The sequence below is a fragment of the Fopius arisanus genome, unplaced genomic scaffold, assembly GCF_000806365.1.
Source record: "Fopius arisanus strain USDA-PBARC FA_bdor unplaced genomic scaffold, ASM80636v1 scaffold00014, whole genome shotgun sequence".
NCBI classification, from domain to species: Eukaryota; Metazoa; Arthropoda; class Insecta; order Hymenoptera; family Braconidae; genus Fopius; species Fopius arisanus.
The window spans coordinates 1,476,916-1,503,466 of record NW_011887753.1 but is presented as its reverse complement, the minus strand read 5'-3'; the positions used below and the strand labels follow the sequence as shown (position 1 = coordinate 1,503,466).

Below are 26,551 nucleotides of genomic sequence, written 5' to 3'. Positions count from 1 at the left end.
ATGATTTTTCTCAAGGCTGATCACGTGTCCACTTGTTGCCGGATCATGAATTCCGTGACTACTAGCGCCGATCAGAGATGAATTTACAACTGGAGTAGATAAAAAAACCATCAGTAATCTGACATCCACTTGTCAGTGAATTATTTGTAATTAAATCATGGGCGAGGAGATATTCTCGGGAAAGGTTTTCGTCCTGATTACTGGGGCAAGTCAGGGGATCGGGAGACAAATTGCTATCACATTTTCAGGACTTTTGGGGAAAGGCTCGAAATTGCTACTCCTGGCGAGGAGTGAGAAGGGACTCAAGGAAACTGCAGGCAACATTCCGAAGGGTATCTCCGTGGATTTTCAGGGGATTGATCTGTCTCTTGCCACTGCTGGCCAATTGTCTGGTACTATATTATACTATTACATTCTATTTTCAGACGAAAATATAATCTCAACGAGACAAAGAGTGGAGTTCCGGCAATTGATAATAATATTTGGAGTATTCATTATCAATGGCATTATCAATTGTATAACTCTTCTTTTTTCGCAGAAATAATCGAGAAATCTGTGGAGTCAGTTCAATTAGATCGTGTTATTATTGTTCATAATGTGGGAACGATGGGGGACACGTCGAAACTTACGGTGGATATGGATGATTTCGAGGAGTGGAGAAAATATTATGACTTGAATGTATTTTCACCCGCTGTTCTCAATTCTGTTGCTATGAAATTGTTTAGGGAAAAAGTGGAAAGGATATTTGTCGTTAATATTACTACATTCAGTGCTTTGAAATCTGCGGGGTACTACTGCTCCGGAAAAGCTGCCAGAGAGATGTACTTTAAGGTAGAAAGAAAAGTGATAATTAAAAAAAAAATGTCCACGTATATTAATGGACAATTTTCAAGGTTTTCGCGGAGGAATATCCTGACGTTAACGTCCTCAACTATTCCCCGGGACCTGTAGAGACGAATATGTTGAGGAATTTCTCGGCAACTGCAGGACATCCGGACCAGAGAAAAAAAATTAATTACATGATCGCGCAAAATCAGCAGCTGACACCTGAACAAACAGCTGATCGTCTCGTTAAAGTCCTCAGAGAGCAGAAATATCAATCAGGAGGACGAGTTGATTATTACGATGGGATGGCGCGACCTAGCCATCGCCAATAAACATAAAACATTGTCAAAATTTTCAAAAAACTGCTTTTATTGTAAAAATATTATTTTCAATTTACAAATATTGATATCAATCAATATCTCATATCACAATTCGTTCGGAGTATTTTATTTTCAATTCTTCTACCGAGTCTCAAAATCCCGTCAGATTATGCGAATTGATATCGATTGATTAGTCGACATTAATTTTATGATGAGTAATTATTGTCAAAAATATTACAAAAGTGTTGAGTCGATTAACATCACTCATTATTGTAAAAATGAAAACAGGTTCCAAACTCTACACTAAATTGAGCAATTTTCGGGAATTAATTAATCACATCTTCGACGAGCGAGGTGTAAACAGAGGGATTGATAGTTCTCGCATTTTTTCTGTCAAGAACAACAATTAATAAAAGAATACACAAAAAAATGAATCCAGATAACAAATAAACTGGGGAAGGGTAATACGGTGGCATGTAATGAGCGTAAAGAAAAGTGTACAGAGAGTTGGTAGCCAGGGGTAGAGTGGATTCTACCGAAGTTGTAAGTGAGAATACCTTTCCTGGAATGAATGACAGAATAAATGAATGGGTTTAGAAATTTTTATCATGATATTTGACTACTGAGTTATGCTTACCGACATCAGCTGGAGGCACAGATTTCGAGAGAATCGAACGGATAGGCGGGGTGAGGAGGGCACTGAATACCCCACAACCACCTGCCAGGTACATGTGCCAGGGTTTAAACGTGAAAGCTGTGATCATTGATCCAGAAAATATTGAGATCGTCCCAACCAGTGCAACACTCAACTCCGAAAAACCTAGAGACCATTTTTCCCCATTTATTTATTTTTTATTTCAATAGCAAATGGGACTTGGTTAGTGAATTTATTATTCTGTTGATAAATCTCTCACCAATTCTTCTGAAGATTTTCATCCCCAGGGAAACCCCAGCAATAGCCAGAACAGTGCAAATAGCACTGACTTCCGAGTACTGTACAACATTCCACCCCAGCCTAGCATTTGCAAATAAAAATCCAGTATTTATTTCTCCACTGATTGCAATAACGTAGAGAGATAAAATCAATATACAACTCCAGAGGGTGGAACGGTCGAGTCCTGGTCTCTTCCTCGTTGCAGTTTGGAATAATTTCTTGACGAGACTGACGTCGAAGGGGTTTTTCCACTTGTGCTCTGGCTCCTGCCTCTTTACACTCTCGGGTATTAAAAATAAAATATTAAATAATGTGAGACCGGATGTGAAAGTTGCAGCGATGAATAGCGTGGTGTAGCCAAATCTCTGGAATATAAAGGGACCCAGAAAAGTCCCCACGACGAGACCCGCAGCCAGAGAATTCTCGACACAGGCCAAACGCCACGCTCTGTTCCCATCATTCGTGATGTCTGAGATGTAGCAAAAAATTGATAGCATCAATCCACAGACGCCCCCCAGAAGGGCACGAGGAATCGAGGCGATCAGGTAAATCCAGGGGTTCAAATTCCAAACGCTCAATATCGAGAGCATGACGAATCTTATAAAAGGACCTGTAAAGGCTGCGATTAAAATAGGCTTTCTACCATATCGGTCGCTCCAAGGGCCTAGGAATAGAGAAAATATCGCTGGTAGAATGCCCTCGATCAGTGACTTGCTGAGGAGAATGTAACTCGCTCGAGGCTGAATCAATTGTTCCAAATCCCTCGCCGCCTGACTGCTGCTATTATTATGCAGTAAATTACAGGTGTCGGTGAGGGTTTCATTTAGAGTTATACGACACGTTTGATAAAGGATCAAGTCTGAAAAGACTGTCTCTGAAATACGATAAGATGAGTTTACTCAATGACGAGGGAGGAATTTAAAAAATGTGATTTATTGGAATTTTCCAAATTTCAACATATCTCATGTGTTCTTTAACTCCATTGTTCTCTTCCCAAATATTGAGTAATTACCTGTCATTCCACTGGCACAAAGATCCAAGAAAACCGGTATTTCTATAAGATTGTAACGTCGCCACTTGGAAAATATGCCAGTGCTACCTTCACTCTCCATTGTTGATGATTTTTTTAAAACACACACGTCATCAGAGTCAAGGCGAGTCAAATCATCCCCGAGGCTCTTCGTAAGTAGAACTTTGTAATTAATTGAGAAATTGCCGTCGTAAATATGCAGGAATACTATAGGACACTTGTCAATACATCTCTGAGTAATGCGACGAACATTCGCTTTGTTCAGAGTCTCACGGGTTACTAAAGCACTGGATTCAATTATATCTTATATAACACGCCACTAAAGACAATGCATCAGTGAAACCCGTGTTCACTCGACTTTTTGGGGGAAGAGGCATTTTCGAGGTGATTGCGATGAACTCATGGCATTGCGTTTCGAAGCAGGAGTGATTGACAATCAGCTGTTCTCTGTTTATCAGGTTACGTTGGTGTGTCAACTGTGTATTCACGATACGTCATGAGAGCCATAAAGATGACTTGGAGATTGTGTGAATTGATAGGTTAATTGTTAGTGGTTGCGATGGTTGTAAATGGCAAATAAATATGGAGAGACCTAGAACTCCGAGGGAGGAGGACTGTTGTGGGAATGGATGCAGTCCATGTATTTTCGATGTACATAAGAATCTAGTTAAATATTGGGAGGAGAGGGACGAGAATTCTCCTGGGAAGAGGAATATTTTGGAGCTCCTGTCTTATAAATCGTTTTGGGTTGAGGAGACGGTTTCAATTAATGATGAATACTGTTTTATATGGCTGGTATATCCAGGTGATAATAAGAGTACAGAATAATAGAAGTTTATCAATATTTTATAATTACAAAATAATAGATAATTTTTTTCAGCATCAGAATCTGAAGAACAAATTCATATGAATGTAGGACAGCATATCATGATAAATGTAGACTCGTGGACGAGAGCATTTTCTCCGATTTCATGGACAGCCACTGGTATACAATTGCTGGTGAGAATCTATGAGAATAGTTGTTTCACGAGTAAATTGAAGAGCATCGAGATAGGAGAGAGAATAAGAGTGCGAGGGCCTTATGGAGATTTTCGGTACTCCAGAAATTCCTTCAGAAAAATTATAATGTTCGGGATTGGCAGTGGGATCGCCGTGTTTTACCCGATTCTCAAGGCCATTACTGAGGACGAGGTGGAGGACACGAGAGTTCACTTGATCGTTGGATTCAAATCGATCGAGTTAATTCCGTTGAAGAAAGAATTGCAATTGTTAGCGGATTATTGGAATGTCAATTGCACTCTTCAATTGGCTGAACTGGGTAAAATAATTATATTAATTCCCAGTTGTAGAGGAAATTCAACTGAAACAAAGGATATAATAAATTGAACATTATTTCAGCGGAAGGGATGAAGATCAATGGAATTAATGTCAAACATGGGAGAATTAATGAGCGCATTGTCGAGGATATCTTGGGGATTGAGAAGTCTGAGGGAATTTTGGTTCTTGTTTGTGGCAATACGTCTTTTAACCGTATGTTAGAGAGATGTTTAAAGACATTGAAGTTGAATAATTATCATATATTCGAGTGAATTCTGATTAGACAATTATAAAAAATATTTTCATAGAAAAAAAAAATTGGTCTTTCAATTCATGAATTATTTACACTTTTTAATTAATTGATTCAGCACGATTGGTGGATAGTTAAAAAATATTGCTTTTATCAAACCTTGACAGCACAGGATATGTTTTCTTTACAAACTGGACAGGTCCCATGGCATCGAGCGAAGTACATTTGTTTACCAGCAACTGTCTGCAGCCACTGAGATTAAAAAAAAAAATAAATAAGATCCCTGGTATTTTGATGGTTTGTCTCGAATTCCAGTTGAGAATCTCACCTCCAAGAGACACGAACTATGGAAATGCTTTCTGCACTTTTCATTGCTGCAGATCTCAGAGGGAATTTCTCCATTTTCAGATTCCATTGAAAAACAGATGCAGCACTCGTCGTCCCCGAAGATGGCTCCGTCATCTTTGGGCTCGTCTGGTGGACGCTGTGGCAATTCCTCGATCTGCAAAAGTTCCATAATATTCTCCAGAATGGACCTGTCAGCGTCCCACTTGCACAAATTGTCACTGAGAATTTCTCTAGTCTTGTAGACTTCTTTATCACTCCCCAGGAGCTTCATCTCGGGGTGATGTCCGTCTGAGTCCAGGGGATTGAGTTTGATATGGAGAGAAAGTGCTGAATTTATATGAATTCTTCGGTACAGATGACATGGCTTGGGATTCACGGGATCAATCACCCAACAATTTTCATCTATCTCTGCAAGTTCTCTCCAGATATCCTCAAGAGCATTGACCTTTGCCTGAAGTGTCTTCGTAGCTTCCATCAATGTTGAAATGCATTTGTCGAAGGGCCGCCAAATGGGCAACTCCGGTAGGTCCGAGGAAATCAGAGCCCAGGAATTGCCCGTATTCTCTGGCTTGAGGGTAACAGAGATGGATTTGTAGATTATTTTTACAGCACTGAGATCATTATTCCCCTGGACCTCAATGTTAGGCTCTTTTAAAACAGTTTTCAGTTCCTTTAACATATCTTTATTGAAGAAATACTCCTTGGTTGTGGATTCAATCCTTTTTTTCTTGATAATTCCTTCCATCAACCCTTGCAATTGCCTGAGAAACGACAGAACCGATGTGGCGTTCTGCAACAATCCCTTGTATTTGCTCCTGAACTCACTGCCCTGGAAGAGGCAAATCTGCTGTCCAAAATGAACACTGGCTCCCCTCAATTCTGGATAATGTGGGACACGAAGTTTTATCTCGATCCTGGTGTCCTTGTTCACCACCATAAATCCGTACCAGGTCATCGGCTTCTCGGAGATCAGGACGAGCAGGGGATGACATTTTACAATGTCCGAATATTCAGCCATTTTTATAATCAATTAAAAACCACGTAATTCACTATACTAAAAAACTGCCACTGTCTTGCACATTTATTGCAACCTTGTCACCTTGCTGCTCGTTTGTTTATGTTTTCAAAGGTCCCACAGCTGATTAGGTGGAGTCACCGTAGACACCCCCACCCCAGCATTGTGTGTGGCGCCCTCCCTCTCTTGGGGTGCAGTATCACGATGCCGCTGGGGTCACTCAAATCCCCAGAACTAAGCCTCTACTTTAGTCAATCCTTTTTGCTTTTGGCTTGTGTATTGACATTCCCCAAGTGGGGTTATAAAATATATACGATTGAGATTGATTCGGGGAATGTTCTTGAGAAGATTGTTTATGCTTTTGGATAAATATTGCTGATACGAGGTGAGCAAGAGGTCCAACAGGGATTTAAATAATAGAAGTGTTTATTCTGTGGAGGGTTTTTTATTGAATTTACCCTGGACCATTTTGGAGCAACAATGAGAGGATAATTGTGAACAATGAGAGTAACCGCAATTGTTTTCGTTGGACAATTATATTCAACTCCTGTCCTCTGAATTATTCATTACTGAAAATATCTGCAGACTGCGAGGAAATGTCTCCAGCACAATTATAATTATTCTTTTTTTTTCAGTAAAGAGAGAAAATATCGAAATGGCTTTAAGAACGTATGGAGATAAGCCCATAAGTTTCCAAGTTGAGGAAAATGGGGAGTACTACTGCATCGGTTCAGAGGTGGGTAATTACCTCCGCCTCTTTCGAGGATCTCTGTACAAACGATACCCTGGAATGTACCGGAGATCAATTACAAACGACGAGAGGAAAAAATTGGTGGAGCTGGGGCTCAGTCAACACGTTTTGGCCTCGAGTGTTTCCCTCCTGAGAGCCAGTGAAGTCGAGGATATAATCGAGGGAAATGATGATAAATACAAGGCTGTGTCTGTTCATTCGACAGAACCACCAGCTCCTCGGGAGGGAAAACCCAAGAAAGCAATGCCCTGGGTCCCCAGTTTACCCAACAGCTCGCACTTGGATGCGGTGCCACAGGCGACACCAATTAATCGGAACAGAGTTCACAATAAAAAAGTCAGGACGTTCCCCTTATGGTAAATTTACGTTTTAATATCAATAAACTAAATAAACTGAATAAACTTGTACTAAAATCCATTATCCCTAGCTTCGACGACACAGATCCCTCCGCAAACCTGGAGAATGCAGCCCAACAAGAGATGCTGGTACCAATTCGCCTGGACATGGAAATTGAGGGCCAGAAATTGCGTGACACCTTCACATGGAACAAGAACGAGAGTCTGATAACTCCTGAGCAATTTGCAGAAGTTCTCTGCGACGACCTGGACCTCAACCCCTTGACATTTGTCCCAGCAATAGCCCAGGCCATCAGACAGCAGATCGAGGCCTTCCCCCAGGAGACAATTCTGGAGGATCAGTGCGACCAACGAGTCATCATCAAGCTAAATATTCACGTGGGTAATACGTCATTGGTCGACCAAGTGGAATGGGATATGTCAGAGAAGGATAATAACCCTGAGAAATTCGCAATGAAACTCTGCGCGGAATTGGGACTTGGAGGGGAATTCGTTACTGCAATTGCCTATAGTGTCAGGGGTCAGTTGTCCTGGCACCAGAGGACTTACGCCTTCTCCGAGGCTCCACTGCCCACCGTTGAGGTGCCCTTCAGACCTCCCTCCGAGGCTGACCAGTGGGCACCATTCCTCGAGACACTCACTGATGCAGAAATGGAGAAAAAGATCAGGGACCAGGATAGAAATACTCGGCGTATGAGAAGACTCGCTAATACGACCCCCGGGTGGTAAATCCGGGAAATCATCCGAGGAGACTGTGGGGAGATCGTTTTGGAAGCCACGTTTTAGTTTAAGATTAAATAGTTTTGAAAATTCAAGGTTTCTGTGGAATTTAACATTTTTCCAATTCAATTTTGTGCACTTTTGGTTAATAAATCTTTCTAAAAGGATATCAATGTTTTTTATTTTTTTTTTCTACCTTGCCGCAGCGGTTTTAGAGAATATTTTGCATGAAGCCATTTTTATTTCAGGTCTTTTCGTCTTATAATGCGTAACAAGTCTTATTCATGAGACGATCTATAGAAAAATTCCGTGAAAAATGAATGAATTTAAAAAAAAAATGAGAAAGTCACGATGTCGACATCGAATGACACAGAAGGCCGAATAGAAAAAATACAAGATAACACACATGTAGAAATGATAACGATGCGGAGGGGATTGTCCTGGAGGGGGTGAGTGCGGGTGGGGGACGACTCGACTTTCATGTAATTCCAGTTCTCCTCCGACGGCCGACGGTTGGAGGTGGCCAATTGCCATTTTATATTTATTTTTCTAAATAATTCACAACAATAAATTGAAAAAAAAAATCGTTCACTTGAGAATGGATCCTACCTGGCTATCGAAACAGCTGTCCCCAGCATCTCCTAGGGGTACACCAAGGAATCCTTATCCATCACGACCTTGGCTCCAGGATCGTGCCGCCGCCGCCCCGGCTACGACGAACGTCGGCGTCAAAGGAATCATTGCCGGTGCGTTAATTACTTTCACCTTCAAATAGTGCATTACCATGCAAGTGATGAAATTGCTTTTTCCGCGGAAATTATACGAAAATATCATTTTTTTGCCACTCGTCCAATTGCGAAAAGTCCGGGGATATCCTGAGCTCTTGGAGGGGCTTTTATTATTTCGGGGGAAATTATTTTTAGGTTTATTCAAGTGGTTATGGATTTATCGGGCGAAAATGGGTCATTTGAATTTTTTATCTGGAAGAATTCCAAGTGATCGCCTCTATTTTCAGGTTTTTGTATTCATTTTGGATTTGTTTACGCGAAACTGAAGGTCTCCTGGTGTCTTTTAATAATTCTCTTATTCATCCGATGAAATTATTTAGAATATCCCAATTTTAAAAGCTAATCACAAGCCATTGAAGGACATGATAAATTATAATGAATTAATAAGTCAATTGATTACTAATTAATAAACTTATTCCAATTAACCATTCCGTGTCCCTCGCGTTTATCGAACCTTTGGATTCATATTTTTTTCTGAGTGTTCCAACCTCAATTTTTCCATTGACAGACAAGTGCATTCACTTGCCCCAATTTACATTGGAAGAATTGAAATGACCTTGAAGCCTTTTAATTAATTTTCATTCAAAAATGAATAATACATCGCAAATGAAATTAATCTAAATTAATATAGCAGATATTTTTAGACACGAGATAAAGAATAATTGACTTATTTTCTATTCAATTATTCAGGAGGAATTACTGGTGGAATTGAGATCTGCATAACATACCCAACTGAATACGTAAAAACTCAACTTCAATTGGATGGAAAGGCTGGGGCTGGGAAGCAATACTCAGGAATTATTGACTGTGTACAGAAAACAGTGAAGACTAATGGAGTTCTTGGATTGTATCGAGGATTATCGGTTTTGGTTTATGGTTCAATACCTAAATCTGCTGTGAGATTTGGATCGTTTGAGACAGTCAAGAAACGATTGGTCGATGAGGATGGCAAATTGAATGCCCAACGTCGACTTCTTGCTGGTTTGTGTGCTGGTGTCAGTGAAGCTATTTTTGCTGTGACACCTATGGAGACTGTCAAAGTGAAATTCATCAATGACCAGAGGTCATCCAATCCACGATTTCGTGGATTCTTCCATGGGGTGGGACTCATTATCAAAGAGAATGGTGAGTTACACATCATTTCATTTACTCACATTTATCCAGCTCGAAGGTTTTGTAAAACAAATAAATTTCGCAACTGATAACAGTTATCTGTAGAATTATCTGGGATGTACTCGGGAAAAATTTCGACGATACATTTCTAACGCTTTGGAAATTTCTGCAGAAGAAATGATTAAATAATTATGGAGGTAATTAAATAATTAATTGGAAGTGTTCAGCACTTGAGCGGCTGTAATTTCGTCATGACGTTTTCCTCCAAATAAATGATAATCCATTGGAAATAGACGTTGGGGTTTCTCACCTTGACTAAATTACAATTTTTACTGACGTTTGAACGTACGAGTGGTCAAAGTTCTCGGTTCTTTTCGTACAAAATAAAAAGTGGAAACCGAGAGAACTCAAGGCTGCTTACGTAGACGATAACTTGACGCAAGAAATCTCTCTGCTTGACATTTTTTAACTAAATCTATTTTGGCATATCAATTTGTTAATTATTTTTTATTAACATTTAAATTTATTCATTCATTAATTGCACTATTTTTTTTTGGCGTTCTCTTATAGGATTTAAAGGAGTTTATCAGGGACTAGTGCCAACGATAATGAAACAAGGTTCTAATCAGGCAATTCGATTCTTCGTCATGGAGTCATGCAAGGATTGGTACAAAGGTGGAGACAATAATAAACCTGTACCTAAACTCGTAGTTGGATTTTTTGGAGCTTGTGCTGGCGCAGCTTCAGTTTATGGCAATACACCAATCGATGTTGTGAAGACCAGGATGCAGGTAATTAGTAATAATAATAATAATCCCCTGAAATGGTATTGTTCCAGAGCCCAGGAATTATTTTAATATCTCTATCTCGAATGGAGCATCTGAATCTTTTATTATCATTTATTATTTTAATGAAAAAAAAAATCAATCGAGAGAGTTGACACCTGAAATAATTAAGTAAGAGTTTTTAATTGATATTTCAGGGTCTTGAAGCAGCGAAATACAAAGGGAGTGTTGATTGTGCAGTGCAAATATGGAAGAAGGAAGGGCCAAGTGCATTTTACAAAGGCACAGTACCTAGATTAGGAAGAGTGTGTCTTGATGTTGCAATTACATTCATGATTTATGATTCATTCATGGAGCTCTTCAACAGGGTCTGGCCTTGAATGACCTTCAGTCGTGAGATAAGTCAATTGCGATATCAAGTGCCCTCAGGACAATGACAGTGAATTCGTTAGTGGAGTGGTAAACAACGAAACATTGGTATCATACGAGCGTCTTTATCACTTCCGAGGTATTTTTTTAATCGGTGGGTCTGTCAATCGAAAATATCTGATTACTTGCGGGACCCACTAACTTTGGAAATAACATGCCATTTCACTACATCACTACAGAAATTGAAACGAATTCCAGAAGTCAGTGAAAAATTTACTTTTACAGGATATTTTTTACATGATTGTGAATACTGAATATTTGATGTATATAAAAATATTTTGTACACTATTAATTTAGACTAACAGAAAAGAGCTGCAGTATCGATACAATCAAGATTTATTTTTCGAAAGTTCATTCAGAATTTAGAATTTTGTAATGGTACAGAATTTATAATTACGATGAAAATATCTATTTTTATTTGTGAGTTCTACACATTCCATAATTTTAATACAGAATTGAATCAATTATCACTCATTCCAATGGTTTTACACTCGAAGGCGAGTAAAACAGTCAGAACTAATATATTCAGTGGATCAATTGAGTAATCAATTAATTTGTTAATTGGAGAATAGAGGAACGAATAAAAATCCCAAGTGCGACCAAAAAATCAATTTTCAATTGATCAATGATGAATTTGTAATTTGTCAAGTGAAAAATATATATGGATTGAAAACCGATAAATGTTTGTCATTAATTACCTGGACGATGAGCTTAACATTGAGGCGAGGTAAAAAATGAAGGGAATTTTACCGAGTCACTGGTGTACGTAACGTGAGAGTCAAATTCCAACGGTATTAAAGTGCGGTGTACTTGTGTACTCGAGCATCTGCGGCTTACCACGGGGATTCTTACCATGTGTTATGCGATCCTGTTGGTGTACAGCATCCCTCATTATTCTCAGTCTGAGAATAATCTTGCGAGGATTTTCTCCAGAATTTAACAGTAAAACTCCACGTCAAGTTGTGAAGACTAGAGCGAGAAAACGAGTCTAGAATATCCTGGGATTACTTCTGACATCTTCAATAAACTCAACCGTTCGAGTTCATTAACTATCCCACGGATAATCCCCAGAAAATTCTGAGGACTGCAAAATAATTGGTAGCAATTATAACTCTTTCATCATTCCATCATAATTATATAATAAATAATCTGCTAATTAAATTGGAAATACAGTAGACAAAATAAATGGATGAACAATAGAATTTCAGGGATATTCTTGGAAATATTATTTATCAGGTGAACGTCTCGTTACCCTTGTCTCTTGAATTGATCATCCGCGGTCCCCAGGGTCCGTAGGGCCCCGGCAAACGTCTGAACCCCACAAAAACGCAAATAACGTTGGGAGTTAATTACAAATGACTTTCCTCCCTCAATTTCCAAAGCGGAAACCTCAATGTTTGAGGGACTGGTTGAGGCTCATTCCCCACTCTTGCACCCGATGAGGCCCCGAAGGGGGGACCTGGGGTCACATTCCAAGATGGCTGTGCCTGAGGAATGCAGTGGGTGCCCCCCTAAGACGCCTTCCTCTCTCCTTTTTTAAGCGAGCCAATTTCTTTCATACCCATCGAAAAACAACTACTTACCCCACAATTCGCTAAACCCCCACGTCAAATTCATCTCCTCATTCTCAATCACCGATTACTCATTTATCGTGACTCCGTGAATTTATTGTGACTGAAATATTCGCGGGGGTTGAAGATAAATTCGTTTTTTTTTTTTTAAAAAAGGGTAGAAACGTGTGTGAGTGAGAAATAAAAAAACGAGAGGTAATCAAATTTTCGAGGGACTGTCAGTTACAAGTGTTGGATTTTTTAAATTACACTCTGGACCTGGAGGATGCTTATGCAAAACGATGCAACCGGCTCGTCTTAAACAATGTCTCATCGTGATATCTCTGAGGTAAATTATCCATAAGTTCATTGATAATTGCCCCAGAAATGCTTTTCATTGCGCGCAGAGCGGAAAATAAATAATTGAATTACATTATAACTGATAATTAACTAGTATTGCATTGAAATTAATTTTGCGAATTGATTCCAATGCGGGGGATTTAAAAATCGATTGGAACAACTCATTGATCATTTGATGTGATAGTTGAATTTATCGAGTGAGTAAAAACGCGATTTATTGGATGGCATTTTTATTATTTAGTTATTCATAATGTGTGTCGTAGAAAGTTGAGAAAATTTGCCATTCCATAAGGTGCTTAATGGCCCATTCCACCTCATTCTCTTATCGTAAAAGTACTCTTCAAACAATCTTTCACTTCTCGAAATATTTAACGTTCACCTGTTGATCAGGTGGGGTAAGGGCAGGTTTATTTCTGCATTATGTGGCAGATCGTGGGAGTGGGAAGGGTTTAACATCAAGGGGCTTTTTGTCAAGAATTTTATGGACTGTCGTTGAATTAATGTCTCTTCAGTATTTATCGGTCATTAATGGGATAATCTAGTGGATGAGAGAATGAATGAGTAGTTCAAGACGATTTAACGAGATCGCATCAATTATTTGAGTGAATGTATTTAAAATGAGTTGAATGACATTTCCAAAATAATCAGAAACCAGCCGGCGAGTTGTAATAATTGCGGTAAATATTATTGGAAATTTAATTTAATTAGAAATTATCGGTATTGCATCAATTTTTCGAAAAATTAATCAAGGGAGATAGAAATATAAATAATAATCGATTTATCTCAATTCGATCGTGAATATGAATTTTGAGCTCATGTGTGTTAATGATTTGACGTCAAACCCAATAATTAATGATGAGAAAAAAAACAGGTGGAGCCCGAAGGTACGTCGGCCCTGGCCGCAGGATCGCGGGCCTTATTTCTAGAAACAGTGAAGAAGAGCAATGCAGCCTGTCAGAATGGTGATTACGCCCTGGCTGCTAATTTATATACCGAGGCACTGGCCCTTGATCCACTCAGCCATGTACTGTACTCCAACAGATCAGCAGCACGTCTCAAAATGGGTCTCTTTGCTCTAGCCCTCCAGGATGCGGTGCGAGCGACAGAACTCCTCCCCCAATGGCCCAAGGTGCATCATCATCATCATCACCCGCAAAATTTACCCCTTATTAATTATTAAATTGCACATCAGTCATTCAAAATTTCATCTAGTCTCTCCTCATCCTAATTCTTTTATCCAAACCGTTGAATTACCTCAAATAATAAATTAAATTTTTTCCCTACTATTTTTTAAATTGAATTTTAATTGAGATAACAATTTGAAAAATCTCAGTAATTGGAATAGAATAGTCACCGTCGACAAGTCATCTTCACATTTCCCCTTTGCTCCAGGCATACTATCGCCAGGGTGTGGCACTCCAGTGTCTGGGACGTCACGGAGAGGCCCTGGTTGCTTTTGCAACAGGACTGGCTCGTGATCCCCTCAATTCCCAACTACTCTCTGGTCTGGTGGAGGCCTCCCTGAAGTCTCCACTCCGTCCAACCCTGGAGCCGACATTCCAGCAGTTGCGTGCCATGAAGCTGGACGAATCACCGTTCGTCGTCATATCGGTGGTGGGTCAGGAGCTACTAGGAGCTGGGCAGTACAAAGCAGCTGCAGGTGTTCTCGAAGCTGCTCTAGCCATCGGTACGTGTAGTCTCAAGCTCCGAGGATCGGTATTTTCCGCGTTATCCAGTGCATATTGGGCCCTCAACTCTTTGGACAAGGCTATCAGCTACATGCAGCAGGATCTGGGGGTCGCCAGGTCCCTGGGGGACACCCAGGGGGAGTGCAGAGCCCACGGCAATCTGGGCTCTGCTTACTTCAGCAAAGGAACGTATAAAGAAGCTCTTACTGCTCATAGGTAGGTGCAATTATTTTTTAAAACATTTTTCAAATAATATTTTACTATTGAAAAGGAATAAATTTGCGGATATATATTGGAAAAAAAATTCCAAGGCTATTGATAAAATGCACAGGTACCAATTGGTCCTCGCTATGAAGTGTAAGGATGCCCAAGCAGCTGCATCAGCTCTGACGAGTCTTGGTCACGTTTACACAGCGATTGGAGATCTGCCAAATGCCCTGGCATCCCACAAACAGTGCGTGCAGCTCGTTAAGCAAATGGGGGATCGTCTTCAAGAAGCCAGAGAAATCGGCAACGTGGGAGCTGTTTATTTAGCAATGGGAGAGTTCGAGAGTGCTGTGGACTGTCACACCCAGCACCTGAGGATTGCCAGGAGGCTGGGGGACAGGGTGGAGGAGGCCAGGGCATTCAGTAATTTAGGATCGTCGCATCATTATCGGAGAAATTTTTCACAAGCCATGGCTTACCACGAGAATGTCCTGAAGATTGCCCAGGAGCTGGGGGACAGGGCCATCGAGACCAGAGCATACGCTGGACTTGGACATGCAGCAAGATGCGCGGGTGATCTGCAGCAGGCAAAATTGTGGCACCAGAGGCAACTCGATGTTGCACTCTCGACGAAGGACAAAGTGGCTGAGGGCAGGGCCTGCAGTAATCTGGGGATCGTTTATCAATTACTCGGGGAGCACGATGCAGCCTTGAAACTCCATCAGGCGCATTTGGGAATTGCCAGGTAAATGGTTTGTTTATTATTTTTTTTAATCACTTGGAATTATTTATTTCAAGAAATCTTGCGGTGATCCCCAGGTCCCTAGGTGATCGGGCAGGGATGGGCAAGGCGTACGGTAATATCGGAAACGCGTACAACGCCATGGGATATTACGAGCAGGCGATAAAATATCACAAGCAGGAATTGACGATCTCGAAGGAAGTGAACGATCGGAGCTCAGAGGCCTCCACCCATGGCAACCTGGCAGTGGCCTATCAGGCAGTCCAGGGACACGAGACAGCCCTGCGTCACTATCGAGCGCATCTCTCCATAGCCCGTGAACTCAAGGATGCAGCAGGTGAGGCATGTGCTCTCCTGAATCTCGCCAATTGTTTGTCCTCTCGTGGTCGTTTCGAGGAGGCAGTCCCCTACTACGAGAACTACCTGATGCTCTCTCAAGAGCTCCATGACGTAGAGGGCGAGGCGAAGGCCTGTCACTTCCTGGGGTACGCCCACTACTGTCTGGGTAATCACCGCGAGGCAGTTCGTTATTACGACCAGGATCTCGCCCTGGCGAAGGACCTGCAGGACAAATCGGGAATGGGTAGAGCCTATTGCAATCTGGGACTTGCACATCTCGCCCTGGGGAATCTCGACACAGCCCTTGAGTGCCAAAAATATTACCTGGCAATAGCTCACATGATGAAACACCTGGCAGGAAAATTTCGAGCCCTGGGGAACATCGGGGACTGTCTCCTTCGTCTTGGTGAGACAGACGAGGCAATTAAAATGCACCAGCGACAGCTCAATCTCGCTAGACAGTCAGTGGATCGTTCACTGGAGGCTGCGGCGTACGGCGCCCTGGGGATCGCCCACAGAACCACCAGGAATCTGGATAAATCCCTGGGATTTCACACCCAGGAATTGACCCTCAGGCAGGAGTCAGGGGATCTCAGGGGGGAGTGTCGAGCACATGGTAACCTGGGGGCTGTTCATATGGATCTGGGACAGTACACACACGCTGTCAAGTGTTATCAGGAGCAGTTGGACAGGGCCAGAGAGCTGGGGGATTCAGGGGTCGAGGCGCAGGCTCTCGGTAACTTGGGGATTGCTCGACTGAATATGGCGCATTACGAGGATGCCATCGGCTATTTTGAACAGCAACTTGCCACTTTGGAGCCTCTGACAACTGCCACTGCTCTCATTGATAAAGCCAGGGCACTGGGCAATCTGGGGGACTGTTATGAGGCCCTTGGGGATCCCGATGAGGCTATCAAGTGTCACGAGCAGCAGTTGACTGCTGCTGTTAAGTTGAGAAGCGTTAGGGATCAGGAGAGGGCTTACAGAGGTCTTGGACGGGCTCGGGAGGCCTCGGGAAATCTTCCGGAGGCTTTAGTCTGCTTCGAGAAACGTTTGGTCGCTGCACATGAGGTTTGAGTTTCAAATATTTATTAGGGCATTAATAGAGATATTTATATTATATATATTAAATTATTTACTTCTCGCAATAATGAAAAAAAATAATCAGGTTGATAGCACGGAATCAAGAGGAGCAGCTTATGGGGATTTGGGTCGTGTCCACGCAGCCCTGGGTAACCACGAGCAGGCAGTCAGCTGTTTGACTCATCAACTGGCCCTGGCAAGAGGTCTCGGTGATAAAGCAGGTGAGGCTGAGGCGGCCAGTGGCCTGGGAGCAGTTCACCTTCTCATGAACGATCCAACGAGTGCCCTGAGACATCATCAGCTGGAGCTGACAATAGCCGAGGAACTCGATGCTGCAGGACTTCAAGCTCGAGCTTGCGCCAATCTAGGAGTTACTGAGGAAGCTTTAGGGCAGATGGACGAGGCCATCAGACTGCAGGAGCAGTCCCTGAGTCTGGCAGCAGCTGCTGGTGATCAGGGGGCACGAGCAGCTGCATTCTCATCCCTCGGGAGGCTACACCATTTACGTGGGGATCTCGCCAAGGCCCTCAGTTATTTGCAATCTGGATTATCATTGTCCGAAGGTCTTGGGAGGCGCGAAGAAGTGGCGAAGCTCAGGCATCGACTGGGACTCGTCCACTGGCAGGCTGGGGAACCATCTGTGGCTGTTGAACAGCTGGAGAAAGCTGCCAATCTCCTGGAATCTCTGGACGGCAATCATATCCAGGGGGGACATACAGATCTCTTGAATGAGACTTATGGTACCCTGCAGAAGGTTCTGGTGGGACTCAACAGGGCGGAGGAGGCACTCAATTGGGCTGAGAGATCGAGGAGAACCAAGTGTTACGAGTCCATTAATCATATCGATGATGCAACCCACTACTCGGAGATTGTCGACAGGCAGAGGGGAATTGTTTTGTATTATAGCGAAGTCGAGGGGGAACTGCATGCCTGGTGTCTTGCGCCAAGCCGAGGACTCTTGAGGTTTCACTCGACCACTTTGGAGGAGGGATTGAGTCTCGAGAAGCAGGTTGTGCTAGCCCGGGAAGCCCTGTTAGGGGAGTCCTCGGAAATCGTCGATGAGACCGCTAAAATTCCCATGCGGGGACATCTCAATGCCAGTTCTTACAGCTTGAGCTCGTTATTCAGTGTTGGATCTGCCTCATCGAGGGCTGGCAGTGCCAGGTGGGGGCGTGGAGGTAAAGGACCTGTCTGGCAGGCTCCTGGGTGTGTTCAAGCACTCTATGATCTTCTCCTCGGTCCCTTCGAGGATCTTTTACCGCCTGTCCGGAAAGAATTGATTCTCGTTGTGGAGAAGGCACTGTACCTGGCTCCACTGCCTGCCTTGCAGTCCGGACCTGGGGAGGATTATCTTTGCGAGAGATTCTCTCTGTTGATTGTTCCCTCGTTGGCTGTTCTCAGGAAGAGGGCGAAGATACCGATGCCTGAGGGTGGGGCCACTGTGGCTGCACTCGTTGTCGGAAATCCTCTCCTGCCAGAAGACGTCAGGGAGGAGAATGGATGGCCAGAGAGTGCTAGCTCGGCTGAGACTGAGGCTGGAATTGTCGCAGAGCTACTGGAAACTCGACCGCTGACTGGTAATGAATTTATTTATCAAATTTGTATTGCACATCACAGTTGAGAAAAATGAATTGTATTTTCAGGGGCTGAAGCGACAAAATCCGCAGTTTATCGTTCACTTCCGGATGCTGAATGCGTTCACTTGACGACTCCAGTACTCTGGGGATCGCCCTCCCTCGCCCTGACCCCAGACCAGAGCGAGGACTCTTCAGAGCCCCCTGAGTACTTGATATCATCATCTGACATCGCGAGATTAAGACTGACAGCACGTTTAGTCGTACTCTCCAGTGGACACTGCTGGAGCAACGATGACGCGTCGAATGTTACCCCTGATGGGGTTCAGACTATGGCGAAGAGCCTTCTCAATGCTGGGGTGCAGTGTGTCCTGGTGGCCATGTGGCCTGTGCCATCGACTGCCGGGAGTATTTTACTCAGAGCTTTTTATAGTGCTCTTCTACAGGGGGCACGGGCCTCCAGGGCTCTTGCCGAGGCTATGCAGACTGTCCAGCATACGAGACACTTTGCACATCCAGCTAATTGGGCTGGGTGGCTACTCATCGGTGGAGATGCTCGATTATCGAATAAAGTAATTGGTCTAATCCTCTCCTAATGTTCTCTTCAATTTTTCTTTTTGATTCGCTTCACCGCAGAAAAAAAATAATAATTTTCTTTCATCTCTCTTCTCGTCTCCTTATACATTACAGGTTGCATTGATGGGTCAAGCACTGGCAGAGCTCCTGAGGAGTGGTCCGGATCAGTCCCGCGATGCCCTGAGAGTGACTCTCCATCTGGTAGAAAAATCCCTCCAGCGAATTCATCGGGGCCAAAAGAACGCGATGTACACCACCCAGAGGAGTATCGAGAACAAGGTTGGGCCTGCGACAGGGTGGAAGGAGCTTCTGATGTCTGTCGGATTTAGATTCGAACCTGCAGGTAACGGGATCCCCTCCTCGGTGTTTTTCCCTCAGAGTGATCCCGAGGAGAGGCTCACCAGGTGCAGTGCGAGTTTACAGGCTTTGCTGGGACTGGGACCAGCCTCTCTTCATGCTCTAGTTCGACTTCTTCAGGTATTATTAATAATTTATTCTTTTTTTATTTGATGCCTCTATAAGATTTATTTGCATTTTCCAGGCACCAGAAGTCGCTGAAGATGTCATCACTGCAATGCGAAAAGCAGGAAGTGCAACAGAAGGTCAAGAAGTGTCTCTTCCAGTTCGAGTTTGGAGAGCCTCAGGGTCTCACGAGTTGTTCGCAAGTTTGGGTATGGACTTGATGGAAGTTGGACAGTCAGAGGTGACCTTGAGAACTGGAAAACAGGCATCGAGGAGGGCAGTGCAATTTGCACTTCAAGCTTTACTTGCTTTATTCGGTAAAGACAATCTCACACTTATTCCGCAATTTAATTCCGACTTCAATTAATTGTGATTAATATTTCAGATACGCAAGAGGCGCCGAAGAGCCTCAGCCTCGACTCAAGCAGTTCAATGGAGAGTTTAGCATCTGTCCAGCAGCCAGAAAAAAATGGCCTCCTGGAGCGTCCAAGATTGGGTGGTGCATTTGCTTCGTACGTCAGACATCGTGGGGAGCCTGATGGCAAGACAACTGAACCACCTTGTGTCCCAATGGCACGTCAATCTTATCCAAATGAAGGAGGTATTTTGTTCGGATTTTAATTATCACGAAGAAGTAATTACGGAGACAATTCACTTTTTTGATTTGTTCAATAGGAGAGTCAGATGCAGCATTCACTCCAAGTCCACCAGTGGCCTTGACCCTGAACCATCAAGCGCGAATAAGAAGTTTATACCAGGATCAGGCAGTTCGTCCAGACTCCAGTTCCAGTAGTTCAGTGACAGACTGGGAAAATGGCCACAATACAGTTCTGAGAAGGCAACCACTGCCCCCAATTCCTCCAACAGTCCTGGAGCGTCTCAGTGTACGAACAGAGTTGGGTTCGAGTGCCACGAGGAAATTGAGACACCCAGGAAGTAATGAGGAGCTCAATCAAGCTGACTCCACCACTGGAAGCGATGGAATGCCACAGATGAGGAATTTGGGGAGTTCTCTGACGGGATTAACCAGAGAACTCACTCCAACCATCTCTGATGTTTATCATGAGCGCAATTTGGGGCTTGGGCTGGCCCCATCACTCTCTAAATTACTCGAGGAGGTTGGCAATGTCACGGAGAGCGAGCAGAGGCAACTCTCGAGATCTGACACGAGTCAGACACAGAATTGGCTTCAAAATGAGCCGGAATTGTGCAGAAGGGATGAGGCTGATGGGCGATCCATTGCTGAGAGTCAATGCAGTGCTACTAGCTCTAACAAAATTCATCGGAAAGCACCGCCACCGCCTGTTTGATACCCCAATTTTTTCCATGATATTTCATCGATTGAATCGATCGAATTAAGTGGTGAAAATTCACGATTCGCAATATCATAAAATTCTCGTAGTATTTGACGAATATCTCAAAAAGTAAGATTTCGTCATTATTTCGCCACTGGGGAAAGGGAGCGATCTGGATACTTAATAATTGTTCTTTTCATATATCCCTAACTCAGAAATGAATCCTCTAACCTGTCCATTTTGTCTCGCCATCCCTTTTCCCGTTATCGTCATTTAATTGTTCAAATAAATTATTCAATCTTGAGAACTCAAAAAAATAGAAAAGGGAACGAAAACTATTCTAGATAAAAATCGTTGAGAAACGGCGAAAGAATGTGTATCCGTCCGATTTAAACGATAAAAAATCGAAAATTGATTAGTCGTTGGTACAATATGCTTATGAATCATTCCAAACGTTAATTGATAACATATTTATAATGAAGTAATGAAATAAACGATGTTCATTCATTAGAAAAATCACTGACGATTTTATTCCCGTCTCAATATAATTTTAAATGACCAGTTACTTGATCGACGATTTCTCCAGGACCTGGACCCACACAGCAGACAGTTTTCGATCCAGCTGCAATTTGCGTACGACCTGCATCACGAATTGTTATTGCGATCAAACCAGCAGCTCTTGCTGCTTTCTGTATCTGGTCCAGCTCTTCTTGACTGTCCACCTTCGATAAAACGAGATATCACTCAATATGCAAACGGCAATTACCATCCAAATTAATCTTCAAGAGATGTCAATGCGTTTTACCTTGACAGTAATTTTTTTATGCCCATTTTCCGTCCACTCCTGCAAGAGTTTGGGATATTTGAGAACAGCCTCGAATCCTGCTACAGCTGCATGAGCACATTGAGCTGCCACTTTTCCTTTTCCCATTTTTAAATCATTTCTTATTACCAGCACCATTTTGTGCTCATCAGAACCCTCACCAATCACCTGGAGGGCAATCACAATGTAATCAATAATGTAAGTGAACTATTTATCAAGTTTTATACCACTTACAAGGCTGTCACCGGCATTTCCCGCGCGGTTTCTCGTTGTTACTTTGTAAAAACCATAACCTGCCACCATCGCTAATAAAAAACCCAATTTGAGTTCATCAATGCTCGATAAAATTTCGTTCCACATGTTTCGAGTGTTAAATTAATTACTGGACATCAACAAACATAAACAATTGCAAACAGTTCTTTGTACACGTTGTAATTTCATTGATGGACTCATGGGAGGCTCCACGGATAAACACGATAAATATATAGACTATATTTCAGGTTATAATCGTTGGAGAAAAAAATTTTCTCACCATCGGCACTACAGAGGGCTCAAATATTCAGGCAAAAACCAAAATTAATACTTTTGCTCTATTTTTTATTTCTCAAAATATCAAGTTTCCATTTTTCGATTTTATTTACAAACGGGATTCATTAACTTCAGTCGTACAACGGTAGAACTCATTATGACGAATAAAAAATGATGTCTCGAACAGATAAATTCAGAAGCAAAAATATCTCATCATTTTCTCCTAAAATCAATAATGTCTCTACATTTTACCACTCGTCTCCTGATCCTCCGTACAGAGTAGTAATGATCTGCTCGCAATTACTCAGTACACAATATAAAAATAACAATCATGATAAGTTCTTGGAAGCTTGTGATGAAGTGCTGTAAAGAATTACAAATAAAAAATCGTCACAGATTCCCTCATCCTCTCCAGAACGATCGACTCGTTCCATCAATTAAACATTCGAAAATTCAATAGTATTTCCAATTTGGCTCTATTTAGTTCCCTTTTTCTTTTTCGATTTGACAGGGGTCTCGATGGCACTGGCACTGGCACTCCTCTTCTTCCCCAGAGTTCTATTGTCTTCCCCGACGCCATTCTCCATGCCCTCGTTGCCTCCATTGAGCACCACAGAGCTGAATTCAACTCCATCGAGGCCCTCACCCATGGCCTTGGCCCTGAGCTCCCTCGCTTCCTTCTTCAGCATCTGTTTCTCCTTCTTCTTGCTCAAATTTTTCAATTTCTTCTTAATCTCCTTTTTCGATTTCTTGATGGATTGCTCATCCCCACTCTCAGCTGATTCGTCCTCAACCCTCACCCCAGAGTCTCTGTGAACTCCATTGATCTCCTGCTTCCTGTCACCCTCATCTTGAATATTTTTCGGTGCCCCAATGAGTGTTGCCAATCTATTGTACGCAGTTTTGGCGTCCTTAGACAGAGAGACACCTTTCCTGTACCCAGCGATGGCCTCGCCAATCTTCCCCCAGTCCCAGACACCCTCCATCTGCTGAGAATGCACAGCATGCAGCAGTCTCCAAAGAACTCCTAGGAATTTCTGTCTCACCTCCTTTCTTCCTTCTCCATTCACCTGTCCCTCTCGCAGTTCCTCGAACAAACTCAAACAATTCCGGGCCAATGTTCTCTCCATCGTCTCTTTAACACTCCCTTTACCACTGCTGATCAGTCTGTGATTCTTGTAAAACGTCGTCAAGAACTCCAGAGCCTGTCCCCTCCTGAACGATCTTATGCTCCCATCGAATGCATAATCCACAATGAGAGGCACTAGCTCCCAGTTGCCCTCCCAATTTAACTGCAGAGCATTTCTGAACAACGTAGCCGGCAACACGCAATCTCTCTTTTTGAAGAAAGCTGTGAAATTCTCACCATAGAACCTGACTAGAGTGTCAGAGGCAAGACGAGCCTGCTGGACACATCTAATGAGAAAAGTGCAACACTCAGCTAATTTATCTCCCATCTCCTGGCAAATCAGGGTCGATCTCTCCCCCTTCTCCACGAGGAGTTTCCCCAGGTCCTCTATCAACTGCTCATCCACCCCCTCTGTGTCCCTGAATTTCTTAACACCTGACAATTTCTTCAGACAAGATCTTACCCGGTTCTCTAGAGGTTTTTGATGACTATCTTTGATGCAAAATTCCAAAAGTGCAAACAGAGGAACGAGCATGTCGAGAGCTAGTGCCATGGATGGCTCAGAGTCCAGATAAATTTCAAGAAGATCCATCACCCGAACTCTGAAGTGGGTTAGAGCCTCTGCTGATTTTCCTTGTTTTTTATTTTTATTGGAACGATTCTCCCTGAGGATCTTGAAAGCAGCTGCCAAGGATTCGTCCAACCTTTTGCCCTCCTCCTCGTCGATATCGTCGATGTCGACGTCCTCGTCGTCAGTCTGGGCTGAGGCTTCCCCCAGGGCCTGTCGCACAGCTAGCCTCAACTTGTCTGTAATTGTCTCATCCTCGTCGACGTCATCATCGTCTGAAGCCTCTGACACCTCTTCCTCCTCGTCGGACTGCTCCTCCTCATCAGATTTATCGTCATCTGACTGATCCTCGTCGGACGACGAGTCGGAATCCCCTGAGCCCTTCCTCAGGGGTCCCTTGTCGTCTTTCGGATCCAGTGCTGCCAGGATCTGATGAATTGATGTGGATGTCAGCAGGGGACACACGTGAGGGAAGACACAGCGAACTAAAGATCTCAGTAAGTGACTGTTCCTGGAGAGCAATGAGAGCAGCAGATCAACGATCACCTCCACCCACACAGGCTCTTCATCCTCCGCCTGGGCATTCTGCTTCTTCGGGGATTTCGATGATTTTAATCGATCCGCACAGCAGTGGATCTCGTTGATAGCAGAAATTGCCATCTCTGGGTCTGAGAATAATTGGAGTCCCATGTTCAAGTCCATCGTGTAGAAGATGAGAACAGCGTGTTTATTCTTGAACGATTTCTCTGGCTTCTTGATGAAGGAGATAACCTTTTTCCAGGAGTCAACAGCAGTCTCTGGTAATGGCGTTCTCAAGTTCTTCGTTTTCTCATCAAAGAGTTCCTTATCGATTTGGGTTATCAACTCTGTGAGGACTGATTTTAGATCGTCGAGTTTTGGGAGCTTGTGGTCTAGGGCTCGATAAAAACTCTCCTTGAAGACAGGAGCCAGTTCTACCCCCACGTTGGACGTCTCACAAAGTCCCAGGGTGAACAGCAACTTGAGCTGCTCCAGTCGCCAGGACTGCTCCGAGGCGACTGCTGGGTGTCCCAATAATTTACTCAGCAATTGCCCCACGTATGTTCTCTCTGAATTTGTCCAAGGCTCTTCTCTCTCCTTAATTCTCTTCATAACTGAATTCGACACGATTTCGTTGTAAAACTTCGAGAGCTTCTTGACTCCATTCGTATCCAGGTTGGAGGTAATCATCTGGAGAATTTTTGTCCCCGTGATCTTCTCGATCATCAAGTCCCCTGGATGCATCACGAGCTTCTTGATAACTGATATCGCTGTCTTGGATTTTAATTCTTTGTCGTCCAATTGAGTCACCAGGTGACTGAGGAATTTTTTGAAGGCATTCGCTACGTCGTCGTGCTTGTTTCTCTTGTTGCTGGTGAATCTCTTCAGCATGTGATGGAGGAAATTCGGAGTGAGAAGGGCGGGCAGGAGGGTCTTGTCCTTGATGTTGGTGACGATGAGATTGAGGATCTCGAGGGACAGATGCTCGATGGTTCTCGATGGCTTGACGAAACGTTTATCCAGACCTGTCCAGAAGGGGATGAGGTAGTTAGAGGAGACCAGCTGCTCGCAGAAAATGGGGTACAGGGGATGACGGTGGCAGACTATCCTCGGAATGTCTGTCAGGAGCTTCAGCTGGCTGTCCAGAGATTTTTCATCGATTATTGAGTCCGTCCCGAGGTGCTCCCTGAGGAATTTCTTGTTGACGAGAGTGGGAAATTTGGTCGACATTATCAGAAGAGTGTAGAAGGTGTCAAGGGTCTGCTCTGACCACGGTTTCCCCAGCTCCCTCTCCAGGATCGGCCAGATGCTGATCTTCAATGACTTTGGCGTCAGTTGATGGAGGAACTCCAGGAGGAAGGAGCTGCAGCTGAAGGAGAGGTAACTTCGTTTACTCCCAGCCTGGAGTAGTATCTCGATCACCTTCTGCTGGAAGTCTGGAGGCGAAGACTCCAGAAGTTTTGAACGTATGAGGGAACCGCAGAAGAGAATTCTCCCCATGAAGATATCGGCGTTCTCACTCTTGGAATTGTGACCTGAAGACTTTAACTCTGTCTCCATCGTCTCCAGGAGAGAGTTCACCTCAGTTTCTGGATGGAGCTTCAGGTAAGCTGTCAAGGTGGCATAAAAACCCCTCCTGGAAGAGAGACGAGAGCCTCCTAGACCCCGAATGAGGCGTCTCAAGGAATAATCCAGCTCTTTACTCTCTGGATCGTCCTGGAAAGAGATAAAATTCCGGAAATTCTATTACGTCTATTAAAATTCCAGGAACATTTCGTTTTAATTCAGAACATTCTTGATATTTGTTGATTCTACTAATATTAATATTCATATTGAAATTTCTCAGAATAAAACTGTTCAATTCGTAATAAACGAGTGTTAGAGGTTACTCACGCTCTTCTGCTGCGACAAATGCCTCAACAATGTTGTTCCACCCTCAACCCTCGTCTTCTCATCTTCAGAAGTTAATTTGGTGAAACTATCAAGCACAGATGTCCCCATTTTTCTATATTTCTGTGGATTTTCATCCTTATTACAATTATAATCACTCGAGGCCGATTCCATGTCGACCATGTGCATCAAAAAATCAAAATCTGTCCTTCTTCAACACATGGTGTTTTACAGCTA

The 26,551-nt window shown here is 43.1% G+C and overlaps 9 protein-coding genes across 12 annotated transcripts; 5 read left to right on the top strand and 4 right to left on the bottom strand.

The window, feature by feature from the left end:
- Nucleotides 1-73: 73 nt before the first annotated feature.
- LOC105263361 (sepiapterin reductase-like) lies at nucleotides 74-1,256 on the top strand. The gene is made up of 3 exons (XM_011299531.1): nucleotides 74-392; nucleotides 539-831; nucleotides 894-1,256. Exons 1-3 carry the CDS (start codon nucleotides 158-160, stop codon nucleotides 1,155-1,157), a joined length of 792 nt encoding a protein of 263 aa, XP_011297833.1. The 5' UTR covers nucleotides 74-157; the 3' UTR covers nucleotides 1,158-1,256.
- LOC105263362 (proton-coupled folate transporter) lies at nucleotides 1,182-3,215 on the bottom strand. The gene is made up of 4 exons (XM_011299532.1): nucleotides 3,092-3,215; nucleotides 2,060-2,953; nucleotides 1,783-1,965; nucleotides 1,182-1,707 (listed from the first exon to the last, which is right to left on the bottom strand). The coding sequence occupies exons 1-4, from the start codon at nucleotides 3,189-3,191 to the stop codon at nucleotides 1,472-1,474; spliced, it is 1,413 nt and encodes a 470-aa protein (XP_011297834.1). The 5' UTR covers nucleotides 3,192-3,215; the 3' UTR covers nucleotides 1,182-1,471.
- Nucleotides 3,177-4,761, top strand: LOC105263363 (NADH-cytochrome b5 reductase-like). 4 transcript variants are annotated; one of them, XM_011299535.1, is made up of 4 exons: nucleotides 3,177-3,261; nucleotides 3,375-3,914; nucleotides 3,990-4,427; nucleotides 4,508-4,761. In XM_011299535.1, the coding sequence occupies exons 2-4, from the start codon at nucleotides 3,692-3,694 to the stop codon at nucleotides 4,696-4,698; spliced, it is 852 nt and encodes a 283-aa protein (XP_011297837.1). In that variant the 5' UTR covers nucleotides 3,177-3,261; nucleotides 3,375-3,691; the 3' UTR covers nucleotides 4,699-4,761. The 4 variants fall into 4 exon arrangements, with proteins under 4 accessions (XP_011297837.1, XP_011297838.1, XP_011297836.1 ...); XM_011299536.1 differs by having other exon boundaries at nucleotides 3,192-3,261; nucleotides 3,568-3,914; XM_011299534.1 differs by having other exon boundaries at nucleotides 3,224-3,493; nucleotides 3,568-3,914.
- On the bottom strand, nucleotides 4,380-6,156 carry Fancl (E3 ubiquitin-protein ligase Fancl). Its single transcript, XM_011299537.1, has 3 exons — nucleotides 5,005-6,156; nucleotides 4,836-4,928; nucleotides 4,380-4,469 (listed from the first exon to the last, which is right to left on the bottom strand). The coding sequence occupies exons 1-3, from the start codon at nucleotides 6,040-6,042 to the stop codon at nucleotides 4,437-4,439; spliced, it is 1,164 nt and encodes a 387-aa protein (XP_011297839.1). The 5' UTR covers nucleotides 6,043-6,156; the 3' UTR covers nucleotides 4,380-4,436.
- A 123-nt stretch (nucleotides 6,157-6,279) lies between these two features.
- Nucleotides 6,280-8,033, top strand: Snr1 (SWI/SNF related, matrix associated, actin dependent regulator of chromatin, subfamily b, member 1). Its single transcript, XM_011299530.1, has 3 exons — nucleotides 6,280-6,424; nucleotides 6,675-7,146; nucleotides 7,218-8,033. The coding sequence occupies exons 2-3, from the start codon at nucleotides 6,695-6,697 to the stop codon at nucleotides 7,873-7,875; spliced, it is 1,110 nt and encodes a 369-aa protein (XP_011297832.1). The 5' UTR covers nucleotides 6,280-6,424; nucleotides 6,675-6,694; the 3' UTR covers nucleotides 7,876-8,033.
- A 335-nt stretch (nucleotides 8,034-8,368) lies between these two features.
- On the top strand, nucleotides 8,369-11,158 carry sea (scheggia). The gene is made up of 4 exons (XM_011299528.1): nucleotides 8,369-8,612; nucleotides 9,345-9,779; nucleotides 10,338-10,558; nucleotides 10,750-11,158. Exons 1-4 carry the CDS (start codon nucleotides 8,465-8,467, stop codon nucleotides 10,930-10,932), a joined length of 987 nt encoding a protein of 328 aa, XP_011297830.1. The 5' UTR covers nucleotides 8,369-8,464; the 3' UTR covers nucleotides 10,933-11,158.
- Nucleotides 11,159-12,480: 1,322 nt separating this feature from the next.
- Nucleotides 12,481-21,284, top strand: LOC105263358 (tetratricopeptide repeat protein 28). Its single transcript, XM_011299527.1, has 11 exons — nucleotides 12,481-12,880; nucleotides 13,763-14,020; nucleotides 14,284-14,795; nucleotides 14,911-15,531; nucleotides 15,606-16,938; nucleotides 17,036-18,527; nucleotides 18,594-19,096; nucleotides 19,215-19,577; nucleotides 19,642-19,879; nucleotides 19,948-20,163; nucleotides 20,238-21,284. The coding sequence occupies exons 1-11, from the start codon at nucleotides 12,857-12,859 to the stop codon at nucleotides 20,870-20,872; spliced, it is 6,195 nt and encodes a 2,064-aa protein (XP_011297829.1). The 5' UTR covers nucleotides 12,481-12,856; the 3' UTR covers nucleotides 20,873-21,284.
- Nucleotides 21,285-21,360: 76 nt separating this feature from the next.
- Nucleotides 21,361-22,169, bottom strand: LOC105263357 (peptidyl-tRNA hydrolase 2, mitochondrial). Its single transcript, XM_011299526.1, has 3 exons — nucleotides 21,915-22,169; nucleotides 21,663-21,848; nucleotides 21,361-21,579 (listed from the first exon to the last, which is right to left on the bottom strand). Exons 1-3 carry the CDS (start codon nucleotides 22,038-22,040, stop codon nucleotides 21,397-21,399), a joined length of 495 nt encoding a protein of 164 aa, XP_011297828.1. The 5' UTR covers nucleotides 22,041-22,169; the 3' UTR covers nucleotides 21,361-21,396.
- Nucleotides 22,170-22,260: 91 nt separating this feature from the next.
- Nucleotides 22,261-26,517, bottom strand: Mybbp1A (MYB binding protein 1a). Its single transcript, XM_011299525.1, has 2 exons — nucleotides 26,318-26,517; nucleotides 22,261-26,140 (listed from the first exon to the last, which is right to left on the bottom strand). Exons 1-2 carry the CDS (start codon nucleotides 26,501-26,503, stop codon nucleotides 22,685-22,687), a joined length of 3,642 nt encoding a protein of 1,213 aa, XP_011297827.1. The 5' UTR covers nucleotides 26,504-26,517; the 3' UTR covers nucleotides 22,261-22,684.
- Nucleotides 26,518-26,551: the final 34 nt, after the last annotated feature.